Source organism: Lathamus discolor, chromosome 5 (genome assembly GCF_037157495.1).
Source record: "Lathamus discolor isolate bLatDis1 chromosome 5, bLatDis1.hap1, whole genome shotgun sequence".
NCBI lineage: Eukaryota > Metazoa > Chordata > Aves > Psittaciformes > Psittacidae > Lathamus > Lathamus discolor.
The window spans coordinates 3,690,583-3,707,885 of NC_088888.1; the positions used below are offsets into that span (position 1 = coordinate 3,690,583).

Genomic DNA, 17,303 nt, shown 5'->3' on the forward strand with positions numbered 1-17,303 from the left:
GCAAATACTCTTCACAGAGTTTAGCTTTTTTTTAATACTAATTTTCAACAAGGTGCTTAATGTTGTTCAGGAAAAAGGTGTGTTTGTCAGTTTCAAGTGCTATGAGTAAGGAAAGTATTCTAAATAGTAAAAGTAGTATTAGGTAATTGTGTTAACTTAGGCTCTAGTTTGAAAAACTACATAGGTTTTCCCAGAATTTGTTCAATTTAAATACTGCACAGTATGTATTTGCTGGTATTTTTAGTCTGGGACAATGAGTGATGAGTGACTTGCTCTTCTTTGACCTTGAAAAAGACTGCATGTAATGTCTACCAGTTTTATGCTTTAATAAAATTGAGAAGAAACTATTTGATGCTGGTGCTGTTTCTTTTATGATTTGTTTAAAGAGAGTTTCACATGATGTAGTACTGATATATGTGCCAAATACAGTTGGAAAGATTATTTTAGCAAGGTATGTGATTGTACATTGGTAATTCATTGATCACCTCTTGAAAGCCAGGGCTTGCATTAATATATTGTATGTCTCTGTCCAGCACTTTCTGCTATTGGAACAGACATTTGTCTTATTTCTTTGCATTGTGCATCATTGCAGGAGAAAAATTCCGAAGACTTTATCTTTTGTTGTAAAGATAGCTAAAAATCATTTGGTACGTGGTCTGATTTCTTTGTAACGTTTGTTTAATGTGAGCTGGATAGATCTCTTGAATACTATAGATTTTGGATGTATATTACATTTGACAAGAAGCTGAGAACAACTGGCTTTTAATTATTTATTCAGAGAAGAATGTATTCCTGGATAGGTGGTTGGTAAATTCTTCCAGCCTTACCTATGCGATTATACTTCATGTATGCCTGACACTCTCATACGCATGTACACATACATGGCATAACATTAAATAGCTGGTATACACTTGTAATGAAGCTGAAGCAAAAGACTGATTTTGTTTGTTTGTTTTATCTTGTTTGTTGCAGTCATTATCTGATGAGTTTAGGGTCTTTAAAAGCATAAGAGGTGATCAGAGGCTCTGTCTTGACAGACCTGTATACAACGGTGAAGACAGCTGATTCTGCCATGTTTATTTTACAGCCAACAGAAATCAGTGGGAATATTTCTGTAAATTGCTCCTGTGAGTCAGTGATAGTAAAAGAAGCAAATTATTAAATTTTGAAAACAGAATCTGTACACAATCATTCGCTAACTGGGAGAAATAAAAAACTGTGCAGGCCTTTCCTTATGATGTTATTGATCACTATGTAAACCTGTGTCATTGTCGTAAGTCTCTTCTGCTGATGCTTAAGCTGATATCTCTCCATTGGTGCCTTTTTAAATGCACCCTTGTAAGTGCTTTGGGATCTCTCAAACCATCAGTCGTAGCACTGTTGTGAGTGGTGGAGAAGTTTTTCTGGCTGTTCAGGTAACTTTGTCCAGCAGTGAATTTGTCCTATAGGTTTAATATCTTAAATTCAACTGGAAATTGAATAAACACACCATTGCAGTGCTTTGCTTGAGCTATTTTAATCTGTTTCTTGAGATACGTAGCTTAGGCATTTACTTGGCACTGCACAATGTAGACGTACCTTGAAGCAGCTATTGTCTAGCAGAAAGTGAGCATCTGAAAAGAATACTTTGAGCTGTATCTGTAAGTGAACAATTTTGTTTGCTCTTGAAATTGATGTTTTATTGAACATAGTGAATTCAGTCCTTGAGGTAAAGGTAATTCATAGAAAAGTAAAAGTTGTTGAAAGGGAACAGTCTTGTTTTGTCTTTCCTGAGAGAAGGGAATTGGTATTTCTGAGGCAAACCACTCCACAGTGTAGGCCACAGGTTCTTTTCTTTGTAATCTGTGGTATATGGCTGAAAGAACAAAATTAGACCACTGGGATGAGGGTTGTTGTGTTTGTTTTTTTTTTTTTTTTGCTTTGTTTTTTTACTGTAAGGTAAAGTGAAAAAAAAAACCACCCCAATGGGATTGAGTTAAAGAAAACTGCAGAATTCTGTTATGGAAAAGAGGCCAAAAAAAAAAAAGAAAGCCAAATATCAACCCCTCTAAAACAGTATTTTCCTTAAAACCCAAAACAAAACCCCAGATCCCTGTGCATCACTGCAGTACTATTTGTAAACCGAAACTGGGACAGAGTACCTGTTGCTGTTTTGGATGGTCAGTTCTTTGTTCAGTAGAAACACTTGTTGGGATTATTCTTGTTTGTAGTGAGAGTTACCAGTGATCTTTCAAAATGTCTCCCACTTTACATTATTTGTGTGAAATAAATTGCTTAGAAAATAAGAGACTTGATGGCTCCTACAGCCAGTGTTGGGAGCAATGCTAAATGACTTACTAAAGGTATGTTTATAATAGCTTAGCTTTTGTGACTTGCTGTATGAATATGCTCTTTCTGGGAACACTGAAAGGATCTGAAACTGCAGGTGGTAGACTATAATTTCATTCTTGGTGAAGAATGGTTCTCTTCTAGAGTGATCTAAAAGTAAAAATGTTCCTTATCTGGTGCTTTTCTTTTTCTTTCTTCAGAAATTGAATTCACATTAGAGAGCAGTAGAGGTAGAGCATGAGAGATTATTAGATGCTAATTCGTTACCAAGTAATACATAATCAAATGGCAGTTGTGAAAATATGAAGCAGAACTTTAAATCTGCCAGGAGGGGAAAGAGATGAAGTGAATCTAAAGGACGCATTTGCCACTCCCTCATGTGTTCTCTAAAACGTTGCTTATGAGTTTCAAGGATTTGAGGTGCAGCTGGGTTTACCTTACAATGAAGTAGTCCCTTTTCCCTTGCCTGAATGGGTGATGGAAAGGCAGTTTATGATACTGCAAATTCACTAAAACTTGGGTGTGCATTATGAGTGTTATCCCATTGCAATTGTCTTATTTCTGTTAGTTTTTTCCAATCACTCGTTCATTAAAATTTCCATCTTCTGTTTCTATTTTATTATTCTGGGGAGCAAGTGTGCCCTGTGTAGTTCGTAAAGAGTTACAGGCAATTACCAGACTATAAAAGATCTTGCTTACAAAGGTGATCAGTTGGATTATAAAAGATGTTTGAAAATCATGTTTGTAAAGCAGGTTTTGTTGTAAATTTTCTTTTGTCAGTTGATTGTAAGTTGTATCATAATTAGCTCCCTGAGACCCAATAATAATGAGCTCCCACCCTAAACTATGGGGATTTTACAAGTGGAAACCTTTGAAATGGACTATTCTTTGGAGATTTTCAAGTACGCCTTAAAGTATATAAGATGTGGTGCTGGTTAGCAACTCTGTCTTAATGCTCCTTTTTGTAGTGGCTCTTTCCAGCCTGTCCTTCGGTGGCTGGAAAAGAGCTCTTCTAAATCCAGCTTTCCTAGGCTAAATGAACAGATAGTTTGTGATGCTAAAAAAATATCACAATCATGCAGGTTTTGTATATGCTTTCTTTTAATGTAGAAGTTCTCTGAGAATATATACACGTGTGCTTCCTCTGTTTCCCTCCCAGAGACTGGGCTGAATGCCTGCTTCCAGCAGATGTAGCCATACTTTGGGAAACTGTGGGATATCTGCCACAAGACCAGGGCAGATGTGAAGGAAATTTGTAGTTCCAGAAGCAGGCCTAGAGCTCTCCCCACCTGCAACATCTGCTTTGGCAAGCTCTCACCCATATCATGTAAATCTACACTTTCTGTTAACATTCGGCTACTGTATTTGTTTTACTAATGACAGTAGTCATTGGATGCTTTTGCGTAGTGCTTCTGGTGAAAGCAGGTTGCTGGCAGCTGAATCAATCTTAGTTGTTTGAACTTTACTTTTTAAGAAACACTACTCTGCCTGTGGGTACAGAAGGGAAGCAAGGCATTGTTTTCCTAGGGTGTTCTGCCTAGTATCCCACCCCTTTTCTGAAAGTTCCAGTTAATACGATGAACATACAAGAAAACAAATGCATACATAGAGTAAGATCAGCACTGAGAGAAGATGAAGGTTTTGTTGGGAATATAGTTGACATATGTGGAGACACCTTGGAATTTCCCAGTTCAGAACTATGTCTTGAAATGCTGTTACAATATCTGCATTAACAGGATTTATGAACAGTATCATCATCAGTATTACAATACCAAAAGTACTCTCTATATCGTTTAATTTTCTACTAGGTTTACTAGGTTTAAAGAAACCAGCTAGATTGCAAATGAATTTTATGAGGTTTTTTATCTGATGGAAAGTTCCTTGGAATAATTGTCAGTGGGCTTTCAGATTTTAGTATTTTAATTAAAATATGTAACTAAGTAGTGATCATTCTAATTGTAACTGGGTTTTTATTTGCCGAAAGCAGTGGTGTGTGTCTTTGTTTTTGAAGTGCAAGTCCTTCTGTCTCATATGTGTAATGCATATGTTTGTACGAAGAAGGGGAACTGAAGATGAATATTGGTTGACTAGACCATCTTTCCCATTTCAAATTTGGCCTGATTGACAGAATTTTGGTCGCATCTGTCAGTTTTCAGTAGCAGCTGCTCAGTACTCTTGTGTATTTGCAGGCCTCTAGGAACCTGTAAAGCTTTGTGCGCTGTTGCACGGAGCTGCAGTGTGATGCAGGTTTTCACTGTCAGTGTCAGCTGTAAAAATGTCACTTTTGCCATTTTTCTGTTTCTTGATCCTTGCAAAAAAATCCCTATCACCTGCTGGCCTTCCTTCCACTCTCCTCCCCCCTCCATACACTTTAATTATTCTTAATGCCTCTGTAGATGACTTACCCATCTGTTGTGAATTCTGCAATTAATTCTTAATTAAACGGGGTAAAATAATGTCTTCAAGGAACACTGGAGCAGATTTCCATCTACAAAAATGGGAATGAAAAAGAATCTAGAGGCTGTTGTACTTGAGTTTAACATTGAGTTTTTCTTAGCAGATACCACATAAGAGCTTTGGGTGGAGTTTTGAGTTTGCTGCTTCTCACTAGTAACAAGGGATTTACTTGTCTTTGTCTCTGAATTATATTTGACTCTTGCTGACAGAACCTTCAGCCTCTAAACCCCTGACTGAATTGCCTCATCATTACAAAAATAATCCACATTTTCTTCTTTAGCCTTTTGTGTTGTGAAAGGAACTTGACCTCCTTTTCCCCCTAGCAGTATCTTTGTGTGACACACATAAGAACAATTAGAAATGTATTCTAGGTACTCTGGAGATGGGAAGGGTTGGGAATACAGCCAATGGTCAGAATGTACTTTGTGGTGTTGCTCTTTTTATTTGTGTGTGGGTTTTTTTAGCAGTGGTCTCCATCAGGGTATCTCTGATGCTGTGTGACACTTTCTTGGCTTTTTACATCAGCAGCCTGGTGAACAAAAACGTTGTCTATTATCCAAAAAGTACTGATCCTCAAGAACAGCAAATGCAGCAGACTAAGCATCATGAGATTAAAGAAGCCTTTGCATTTCTTGCTGTTTGGTTTAGGCAGTCTCAGTATTAAGCTCCTGAAATTATAGGGGTTATGGGTTGGGGTTTTTTAAGTCTTTGGATAGACTAACCACTTATCTCCAGACTTTAAGGATTAAGGTGGTAAACGCTTGGGTTCTTGTTCCGTTGTGACCCTTCAGCCGGCACAGAACTTGTTTTTTGCTAAGATCTTAACAGAGGCCAAATAATTTAAGGCTGCTTGTCTTGGAAATACTTTCAAGTGGTGGTTGTAGATGACTGGTTGATAGAAAGACCATATTGAAATCTACCACAGTCTTCCTTATTGTCAAATATTGCAGTCCTCCTGTCAAATATCAAAGTGACTCAGGTGGGAAAGGTTTTGTTCGTTTGGTTGGTTGATTTTTAACTTAAGCAAAACAGAAGAAGAGTTAATTTAAGAGAATTGTCAATTGTAAATGCACTGGTAGAAGAGAAAACCATGATGTTAAGCTCACCTACAGCTGGCTTTCCAGAGGCTTTTTGAATACTCTGGGAAGAAGGATTGATTCTGCAAAAAAATACCTTCTGCCACAACTGTTGTTATAGGCTGATGCCTTATTCCAAGCAGCAAAACTGAGTAACTTTCCTGATATTTTTATTCCTTTATTTATTTATTTCCCTCTTGGATAATCTTTCCTGTTTCCTTTTGTGGCTGGTAAAGAATTCTGAACATTTCTAACTAAGCATCTGGTGCTGACGATGACCTTTTATTTGAATAAGAACTCGTTTAATTTATGTGTGTTTTATTTACTGTGAAGGAAACCTTTCCCAACAGGTCACAGGCAATTCCAACTGTAAGATGCATCAAATGCTGAATGAAGGAATGTTCTACTTTTCTTCTACTTGGAATACATATTTCATAAGAATGTAATGTATCTCAGCTTGCTTAATCTGCTATATTTGCTCAAGGAATTTAGCTAAAATCTGCTGAGAAAGGGAAGAGTTTATATTCAGCTATGGTTTCTTGCGTACTCAGTTTCATCGACTAGATTCCAAATGTAGATCTCAGTACAACTCCTGAACAAGGCAGTATGGCTTTAAGCAGTACCTTCAAGGATATTCCTTCATCCTGGAAACTTGTCAAGTGAATGATTCTTTGATGTTTTAATAGGGAAACCATTGTGGGAGATCTTGTGGTATGGCATTAATCATGTTACGAAGATTAATGCCTATCACTGCTCTGAGCATCAGAGTGTTAATTCTTGCTTCCATGGCTTTGCTATGTAAAATGTTGACTATTTAGATGAAGATATGCAAATTAGTATAATACTTTTCTGTGAATGAAGAGGGAGATAGCACATCATTCATCATGAGATGGAGTCAGCTTCTGAAATTAATATTCAACATGAGGTATTACTGTTCTATCTGTCAATTTCCTGTGAAAAAAGGACAACAGATAATGTTTAACAGACCTTGTTAAAAGTAATTCCATTTCACCATGACTTTTTTTGTGGGCCACATTAATTAAAAGGATCAGCAAATGTAAAATCTTATACTTTGGAGGAGAGAGAGGTCATGCTTCTGGGTTGGGTGCGTTTGTAATTATAAGAGGTTCTGTGTATTAAGGAAATTCAAGCAGATGTCCATAGCCAGGCCATTATCTGTGGCTATCTGTTGAAATAAGGTCACATATAGATTGGTAGATATACCAAAGTTTTGATTTGCCTTATAAGTTTTGTTCTTTTACTGCTTATACTAAAATGTAGCTGCCTTCTCTCAAACGGATGCATGTAAGGTTTGTGCTTGGTTGCTCAGCCTGTCACAGTTATTGAAGCCTCTTGCACAGCCTAGCCAGAGTAATCTGGGAAAGAACGAAGGAAAGACTGTGAATACTGTCACTTTCTACCACTTCTATACCAGTAAAATTAAAAACATCTCTAGTGGAGTTCAGTAATCTAGGTAAAGTACTTAGTATTGCTTTTAGGGACATTTGCCATTAAATCAGGCTTTTATTTTGATGTTATAGAATATTCTACTTTCCCTAAGTATTTCCAAATGGCCCATTGTACTAAAAGTAAAAACTGTAGGGTATTTGCAGGATCAGAAAGTTTTTTGTCTGCTAAGAAGCTAACAACAAAGTTATTTTGATGGTATTTGAGAAATGCGTCTCAGACTGTGACCTATGATACCTTGAAAGAATCTTCCATTAAATATTAACGGATGCTGCAGAGATAGTTTTGAACCCGCAAAGGAGTTTTTTGTTTCACTTTTTTTGTGTGCTTCCTAGAATTGGCCTTACACATGATGTTAGCCTTAGAAATTACTTGAAATTAGATAATACTTTCATATCTATGGCTGTTAAACTAATCGACAGCCATTAAAGCACTATACTGATGGGCACTCCTGTTTTGCTGTTCTCACCTACTAAAAAAAAAAGGCATCTTTGAAAAAATATATTCTTTTGTTGTTTCTGTTGCACTAAAGCTTCAGTCTTTCATATTCTCAAACTGATGTTACTCCCAGTGATAATGGTGGTGCTTTACGATTCTGGCTAAGCCTTACCTAGATGTAATTCATAAAGAAGTAATTCAGACTATTAAATCTAAACATTTTCCAGCCCTGGTCCTGTCATCCAGCATGCTGCATTCCCTTTTGTGTAGCATTGTTGGCCTGTTTTATAAACAGCATCCCTTTTCCATCATCAGTCTTTCAATGAAATGTGAGGTAGTATTATACCAGAAAAAACCCAGTGAGTTCATTCTTCCTAGGTGGAGCAAGATGTGAACTAATCTGTTTTGAAACTTGCTTTCCAGTCAGCTCTGCACACATCTAATATTAGTTGTATGTATATTGTTTCTCTAAATCATTTGCATGGTGCTCTCACAAGACATTTCTGAAGTGAAGATAGGGCATTGTTGCTTCCCTTTTATTTGCAAGGACAGTGTTCTAATTTCTGTAATGATACTGAAAGAAATGTAGTGTATTGTTGGATCAGTGTAGGCTATTAATTGCATCTGTGTTAGATTCTAGGTGTCCATAAGTGATTTCCTTATGTTTTCTAGTATTTTTTGTCAAAACTTCATCTAAGTTAATTGATCCAGAGTTGGTTGCTTCTTTTTGATGAAACTGAATGTGGGCAGAAATCTGGTTAAGTAGTAAATGTAGCTCACTGAATAAAAACAGTCTCAAATTTTCTGCCTGTGGTGTCCTTAACTCGCAAGTGTCAAGAGAAGAGAGTGTAGAGCCAGTGTCTGAGAAAAATGGCTCTCTAAAGCATTTAGAGTATGCTGATGAGAATTAGCATTGCCCTGTTTGCTGTGATGCCTCTTCTGAGGTAAAGCAGAGCTGCAGGAGTTGTGTTTCTGCCTGATAAGGTAGGATGAAAGATTTTACTTTTTCGCTTACTCATCTTTTATCCTTTAGCGTGTGTATGGCCCAGTAAACCTATCTCATTATATTGTCAGTGGTTTGTATTAGAGCTCTACCAGTGGTCCAATATATAAGCTTAGTCAAGTTATTTTACCTTTGTCTACCTTGTTTCCACTCTTTCGTCCAGAGTTGGCCAGTATAGCTTTGAGCTTTAAGTGGCTTGCAACAAGCCTAGCGCTAGTGCTGGGGCCATAAACATACAAGGCTAGCAAGAAGACTTCTGGGTTATCGGGATCCCTGGATAGCGATGTACTGCTGAGGGCTTCCAGTATTTTTGCTACTGGGACCTGTCATGCCTACAAGCCCATAGTGGTGACAGCTCCAGGGCCCATTCCTGTTGGTGAAACAATTTGTGTTGCTGTTTCTCCTTTTGCAGCTGAGATTTTTGGTGCTTTTGTTATGCAAAGGTTTTTGCACATAATTTAAAAGCTTGTGAAAAAGCTGATCATTTCTGACCTAGATGCTGAACAGTTTTTCAGTGACTTTTGTGTTCATAAAATACTCGCTCATCAGTGTAAGGCCCAACTGCTGTTGTGATGCTCTGGATAAACAGGAGCTATGCAATAATCACAGATCATGAACATACGTGCTCAGTTGTCACAGCCTCAAATACCTGATGCTGAAACTTGCTCACCTGGAGAGTTATTGTGAGACTTTTCCACAAGGGAAAAATTAAAGCTTAGTGTAGGTAAAAGTGACTGAACATTTGTGTATTAAGACTAAGATTTATGTGGATGACAGGGACAGAGGGCATGTAACCCATGTAACCATGGTACTGTGGCACAGACAGAGTTGTGACCTGCAAAATTGTATACAAAGTAGAGAATTTGGTGGCCTTGACTAATTCATGTAGAGTCATATATGATTCTAATAACACTCTTGAACCAATTGTGTATGTATTTTCTGTGTTAAAATGGGAAAAAAAAAGATAGTTGGCACAGATTCTAAAGTTTCTTATGCTGTTATGAGAACTGCTGGTCAAACGAGGGTGGGCCTCCTGCATCTTTCCCATCTTTTCTTCTTTTCTAGAATCCTAGGGATGAGTATTTCTAGTATTCTCAACATCTTTATTATGTCAGTAGTTTTTACCCTGTAGAATAATGTCAGCATTTGCATCTGTAACTGCTTAGCACATTCTTTTCTTATCTTTGTTTTTAGCTGTACATCCTTGACCCCTGGACCTAGCTGTGATCGGTTTAAGCTACATATCCCTTATGCTGGAGAAACACTCAAATGTAAGTTAAAAACTATTGCTATTGCATCTTGGCTTTTCTTTCAATGTTGTATATCATACTAAGTTTTCCAGTGTGTCTAACTTATGAGTTTTGAGATACCTGTGTGTGTTGTTTTTTTCTTAAAGCTTCAGCTCTAAGAATATGCGACTGTAAGAACACCTAATTTTTAACATATGTTTACAGCCTTCCTTGATGCTACAAATTGGAAAACATGAATCCTGAAAGCCAAAAGTCACCTCCCAGTATTTCTAATAAAATGTCATGACTAAGACAATCCCATGACCATTTTTAGACTCACTTCTGATTTGTATATGCTTTGTGTTGTTTCCTTTTACGAAGAATTCCTTATTAAGCTCCAATAAAAGTAGTTGGTCTGATCTTTTATTAGGTGTCTCTAAACTGTAACTGCTATAATTGACCAAATTAGAGAAATGTGACTTTTTTTTCCTGATTTAGTGGTGTGGTTAAATCCTCCTTACCCTCGGAGGCTCTGTAGATAGCTGGCTCATTTGTCCACTCTTCTATTAGTTTGTTTTATTTCAAAGGATTAGGATAAAATTTGCTTTTTTATCTTTTTAGAAGGTAAAAACCAGTTTTCTAAACACTTGAGTTGTTGAAAAATGGTAATGTTGTGCTGTTTTTATCTCTTAACAACAGAAATATGAGAAGGGATGAGGAATTTTCAGATAAAGTAAAATTTAAAGTTTGGTGATTTTAGATTTAGGGCAGCTCTGGTGAAACCACATCTGTAGTACTGTGTCCAGTTCAGGTCTATCTAGTGCCAGAAATGCATGGACATAATGGAATAAGTCCAGCAAAAGACCACAACAATGGCTGAGGGACTGGAGCCTCTGATGTACAAGGAAGAGGCCAAGAGAGCTGAAGCTTCTCAAGAAGAGAAGGTTCAGGGCAAATCTTTTCAGTGTGTATCAATACCTGATGGGGGGAAATGGAGAAGATGGTGCCAGGCTCTTCTCAGTGGTGCTCACTCTAGGGAAATGGTCACAAATTGAAATACAGAAAATTCTATTTAAATGTAATAAAAACCCCCTCATTTTGTGAGGGTGGTCAATAAGAGGAACACAGTGTGTTCAGAGCTTGTGTAGCTTGTATTTCTCCATTCTTGGAAATACTCAAAATGTAGCTGGATGTGGTCCTTATCAATCTGCTCTTGGTGACACTGCTCTGGGCTGAGGGATTGGACTAAGCAGTCTGTAGAGATGCTGTCCAAGCTCAGCTACCTTGTGGAGTCTGTGGAAAATAATGCTGTCTGGAGGCGCATGTACTTAGTGTGAACAGAAATGGTAAACACTTCAAACACTGCTTTGATAGAATCCGCTTAGACTGCATCATACATATGCTAGAGCTCTCCAAGACATTTAAATAAGTTGTATTCCTTCTGTAGTAGTTTTTCTTGTCATTATGTAGCACGCTAAAAGCCCTTCTTTATGAATAGAAATCAACACAATTAAACTTCTTATCACTAGAAGTACTTTAAAGCTTCTATTTGGCACTTACAAAGAAAGTTGACTTTCCCAGAAGGTGGTCTAGAAGTTTGCTCATGTGTTTGAGAGGGGAGCTAGGCTCGTGTATCAGTCTACTCTGACTTTTTTATCTATTCTAAAAGTATGAAATCATGGCTCAAGAGGCTTTACTAATCATTCCCAAGAGACAAAAACAAAATATTAAGTCCTAGCTATCAATTATTCAAAGAAAAGAAGGATACAGCTGTGCATTTATGCAGAATATTTGGTAAGTAATCACAGAATCACAGAATCCCAAGGGTTGGAAGGGACCTAAAAAGATCATCTAGTCCAACCCCCCTGCAAGAGCAGGGTAACCTACAGTACAAAGCCAACGACCCTCCCATGCAGATAGTTTTTGTCTTTATTTAAACTTCTGTTTAAAAAAATGTGATACTGTGTAGCAGACTCAACCTGTTGAGTCTTCATGTGTCCTGCAGTGTGTGGTCGATTCTGCACGAGGCTTGTTTGATGACAACAATCAAGATGCGGTGAAAAGAGGCTTCATTGGATGATACTGCTTTAGAGAATAGTATTTTATTTTCTGTGGGACTGTAGTAACTCTTATTTATCACCATACAGTGCCTTACTAGTACGTTCTGAAAGCTTTACATCTTTACTTAAGTAGAGGCTATAATTGTTCCAGATTCATAAAGGAAAATTAGTAGATTAAAATGCCGGTATGCAAGGACATAGGAATACGGACTATACGAACATAATAAATGACTGTAGCCAGTTAGAATACTTAGAAATACGATTACGGACGATGCCTTAAATATTGAGGAACCAGCTGCTTACCCCCCCGCCCCAGTTCTTTTATTTTGTACATCATATAAGCAATTAAAAATAACAATCGTTCAGTCTCACAGCATGTGGAATAAATAGTGATGTGAGCAGATTCGAGGAAGCTGTAATAATTTTGTGTTTAGATCTGTAATGTTGGCAAGGGAAGACGGCCATGGTGTGCAACCAGAGATTTGTAGATACTTTGTTGTAGGCTGTTGCTAGATATGTTATCTTTCAAAGGCAGAATATTTCTGCAAAGGAAAGTTGCGAAATTCTGCCAGAATAAAAAGATTGGCTGAAAATACTCAAGATCACCAATGTACGGTCTTTATTATGTGGTACCAAATACAGGCTCAAGTGTGTAGTTCCTTTGTGGTTTGTCTTACATCCTCTTTGCAACAGATCAGATCTTTGCATATCATCAATCATAACCGCTGCCACTGCACAAATACCCTAATATGAATCCTAGTGTGTCGAAAACTGTTGGTTTGCTACTTTAGGGAAGTATAACTGCATAGTCACAGTCCTCATTTGTGAAAGACCAGAAAATTCACTGTTTCTTGAAAAAGGAGAAAGTACTTGCAGGCAAGGCAGTGGCTGACTACCTATAGTGTAAAACAATTGTTTTATCAGCTTTGGTAAGATCTTGTAAACATCTTGTGAGTTAACAATGGCTTGTTCATAACAAATACGTTTTCCGGAGATCCAGCTAGTTACCTAATAGGGTTTTTTTTTTCAGATGTCATGTTTCACCTTACTCTTGCATGTATTTCGAGCTGCTGGAATATTATTCAGCTCCACCTAGGAAGCTTGGAGACCTTGGAGATAACCACAATTTTATACTGGAGGGAAAACTATGTCAATGTGTGTTGTTAGGGGGCTTATAAGGATGCTGAGGAGGGACTCTTCGTTAGGGACTGTAGTGACAGGACAAGGGGTAACGGGTTCAAACTTAAACAGGGGAAGATTAGATTGGATGTAAGGAAGAAGCTCTTTACTGTGAGGGTGGTGAGGCCTGGAATGGGTTGCCAAAGGAAGTTGTAAATGCTCCATCCCTGGTGGTATTCAAGGCCAGGTTGGACAGAGCCTTGGGTGACATGGTTTAGTGTGAGGTGTCCCTGCCCGTGGCAGGGGGGTTGGAACTTGATGATCTTAAGGTCCTTTCCAACACTAACTATTTTATGATTCTATGATAAATTAGTTTGTCATACCATAAATCTTGTGTTTTCATGGCCAGAATGGTTAGAAAATTTGAGCCTACGCTTGCTTGACTGTCAATTAAAATCTGAGGCAGACATTGTTTTATTAGTTCATCCAGCACTTAATGCTATTTTGTTAAACTCAGTGCTTTCCTTTATATTTGCATTTTTCACATCTCGTAATGTTTGACTCCAAGAAGACTGTCTGTAATATCCAGTAAGAGGTTGAATCTGTGTTCCAAAGATAAAACTTACTTTAAGTGGCATGCAGAGCTGTCCTTTATTGCTAACTGGACAGCAGTATCTGCTGAGTAAAGTTTGGTATTCTTTCTGGAGCAGTACTTGTGTATTTTCAGGTGAAGTGTTTTGTAACTCTTGCAGATATTTTGGTTTTGCTTGCTACACCGTCAAGGCAGATGCCGCAGTGGAAACTGTCAGGCTAAGCAGAGTTCTAAGCTGTAATGGTCTTTATTGAATACTATTAATAATTAAAATATACCATTAAGAATCAGTTCCTTGGTCATTGCGATTTTCTTCCAGTGAACCTTGGAATCTCTTGATTTTGTTTTTCCTTTGTCACTCAAGCTTTCACTGCTTCTTGCTGATGAGAGGCTGACTCTTGGTAGTATTTTGGTTTTGTGTAGGTTTTTTTTGCCTATGCTCTTCAGATTTTCTTTTTCAGGCACTGGTGCCTCCCTCCCTCTCTTTCTGTCCTTCAGTGCTGTCATCTGGAATTTCACAGTGATTAAACAATGTGTTGCCCTTGCAATGCTACTGTTCTCTGTGGCCTCTTGAACTCTAGTATTTGAATCTTCTGTCTGATTTTCACTGTTTTTTCTGTGAGCGGATTACAGCTCTGGGTCCTACTGGCACCACTTTGATTTCCTTGATCTCAAAGAACATTTCCTTTGTCTCATTTAAAGCTTGGATTTTCCTTTTTTGCTTCTGATTTCTATTTTTTACTGTCTTACTCATTTTAGTTACAGGTCTTAGAGGAGGAAATCACAGTTTTGCTGCCTAAGTGGTCTAAGAATATAGCTCGTAATGTACTCTACAGAATTTCATCTGCCTTTATTCCTGTGATGGACAGCAACACCACAGCAAAAATAGAATTACTCCTGTATCTTCTCCCAGTAGTAATTTTGTATTTACCAAAGCTGTGTTGTCATTCCAGGAACTGTATCTTTCTTGCCAGCCAATTAATAATGGGCTTTTTAGATAGTCTATTACTATATTTGACTTCAGGCCTCTAGAGCAAAAATCTTTATAGTGGGATCCAGTGACAAGTCAGCAGGTCTGCATTTAGTTCATTTAAATCCTGTCCTGCTGACAACACTGACCTGATGTCTTGGTTGCAGATTGTAGTGAATAACTGATTATTTTTGTACCTGCAAAGACAGTTAACAATGGCTGGTTTAGGTAAGAATTAAGAATTATTTTATCGAGGGGATTGATCAGTGGTTTTTGTCCACAACTTGTGTGGCTATTAGAAGAGATATGTTAGCATTCTGCATAGATGAATAATATGATTCTACTTACTGTCTTTTCCTTTTCAACGAAAGCAGTTTCTTAATTTTTCCCCAAACTGACTCTACACAGAGGATTGGCCCCTTGCTTCAGCACTCTTCCTTACCATCCGTGAGTGCATTTCATGATCAGGTAGCATTCATGGTTTTTATTTGCTTCTTAAAAGCCAAATGGGTCAATCTCCTTCGTATGATGAATTCCATTCAGACTGGTCTTATTCCAGGCTGCAGTGGGCACATATGTTTATTCTCCATACTTAGTGCTGACTTAGACATTCTTGTGTCAGTAAAAGCTGAAGAATACTGACGTGCTCTCAAAGGTAGAGTTTAGGAAGTTAACTGGTACATTGTTTCCTAATTTTGCTGCCTTCAGGGGTGTTAATGCAATGGCACCCCATCTTTCAGTACTACCAAATATACGGTATGGTTAACAAAAAGAAAGAAGAATATCTCAAAAAGGAAGTTTTCAGGAGAGGAAAAACTGTATATAGGAGAGGCCAGTGGAAAGCAACTATAAGAAGTATCTCTGAGAGTTACACCTGTCTTGCTTCAAGTCAATCCTTACTACTTTGTTAGGATTGCTTATGTGTTTTGATAGATGAGAGAAGAACAGTGTGTGTGTGTTTTAAAGAAGTTATAGATTTAAATATGATTTTTTTTTGACCATTGGGAGCATATTATCTTTTCTTTTGAAATTCTGTAATGTAAAATATTTCAAAATATAATGTTGTTTGCCTGAGGAGATAAAAGGAGGAGAAAGTAATATTTTTGGATAATGAAAAGAGAAAGATCTACCATACATCCCTTTTCTTCTAAATTTATCTTTGAGCCCATGGCTTTAACTTTATTAAAGTAATTTTAAATTCTGTAGTAGTATTTAATTGGAAATGTAATTCCACTGAAGTAATTATTGGCTAGTATATCTATAGAAATGAGAGAAATGCAATCTAAGTGTGAAGGTTTTGCTTCCTTTGTTCTAATAGTGGGATGGTCATGGTCAGTAGCCCTGAGAACACCACTGTCAAGGGAAGAACAGTTGAAACATGAGGATCTGCATACTCGTGGGCTGGAGATGCAAGAGAAAAGGGTATTTGTTTCATTTAGGTGAGAGGGGGAGAGAATACAGGGGGTTTTGCTGGTTTTGCTTTCCAAATTAAAATGGTAGCCATTCTCAGACTCTTTAAGCGCCATAATTTTGCAAATGGCTTTATTGGTTGAAAATGTTATGATTTCACCGCAGCACAGTTATATTGAAGGAAGGTAAACCACTGGTAAACCGTGCAATTCTCCAACCAAATCTGTAATTGTAAATTGCTAAAAAAAATGTATATTTCTACTAGGTAAGGACAAACTGGTAGCTTGCGATTCAAGATATTGAACAACTTCTATTTTGTAAGCCCAATGCGGAGACTAGTGTTAGCATTAATGTGAAGTAAAACCAGATTTGCTGTTGCCTTGGGCATTGGTTTTGGTTAAATACCTTGTATTTGACTGTAAAGAAGCATTTTTTAATTTATGTGTCATACTCCTGCCAAGCAAACTGTTAACTGCAGTTTTAATTTCTCTGGTTTGTGGAATTTAACAAGAATAAAATTCAGATTTAGGATTGTTTCCCTTTAGTCTTTAGTCTGATTTTGAATGGTGTATTTTTGTGGAGCATATATAACTTAAGAAAATACCTCATGCTCATAGTTGTGAGTAGAGCAAACTCATTCCTTAGTACCCAAGCTTCTGAGAGTCAGAGGTGTTACTTTTTCTGTCCTAGTAGGGTAAAATAAGCAAGACCTATGAGAAACTGCGTGGAAGAGGAGAGCATGGAAAAGAAAAGATAAGAGAGGCCAGGGATTATGTGGGTGAATGTCCAACATGGCTCAGAAAAAGGATCTTTTTTCTTTCCTCTTAGCAACTAGATGAATGCTTTTGGATTCATGGTGTAAGTGAGACTTACTAGAATAAGATTTGACCAAGAGGATGCATTTTTCCTTTTTAAGTCAGTGGAAGCTAAGGTTAGATCTTGAGTAGTAAGCTGCAGTATTTAACTGCCAGAATGAAAACCACTGACGATCGAAAGCACAGCTTTTTTCTAACTGTTTACATTGAAGTGGAAATGCCATTTTGTTCCGAACTTTGCCTTTAATGTCACCCAGCCTGTGTGAGGTTTGATTGTAGCAGAATAAATTAGGGTTTACATTTGGATAAAAACCTATGGTACTGTAGGAAGAGGGTGTT

General features: G+C 37.5%; 1 protein-coding gene across 3 annotated transcripts in view; it reads left to right on the forward strand.

The window, feature by feature from the left end:
- BABAM2 (BRISC and BRCA1 A complex member 2) overlaps positions 1-17,303 on the forward strand; it is a 166,772-nt gene that overhangs the window by 9,407 nt on the left and 140,062 nt on the right. For all 3 annotated transcript variants that reach the window (XM_065679442.1, XM_065679440.1, XM_065679443.1), the window contains exon 3: positions 9,964-10,040. In XM_065679442.1, coding sequence (XP_065535514.1) covers positions 9,964-10,040 — 77 coding nt within the window. The remainder of the gene's footprint in view (positions 1-9,963; positions 10,041-17,303) is intronic.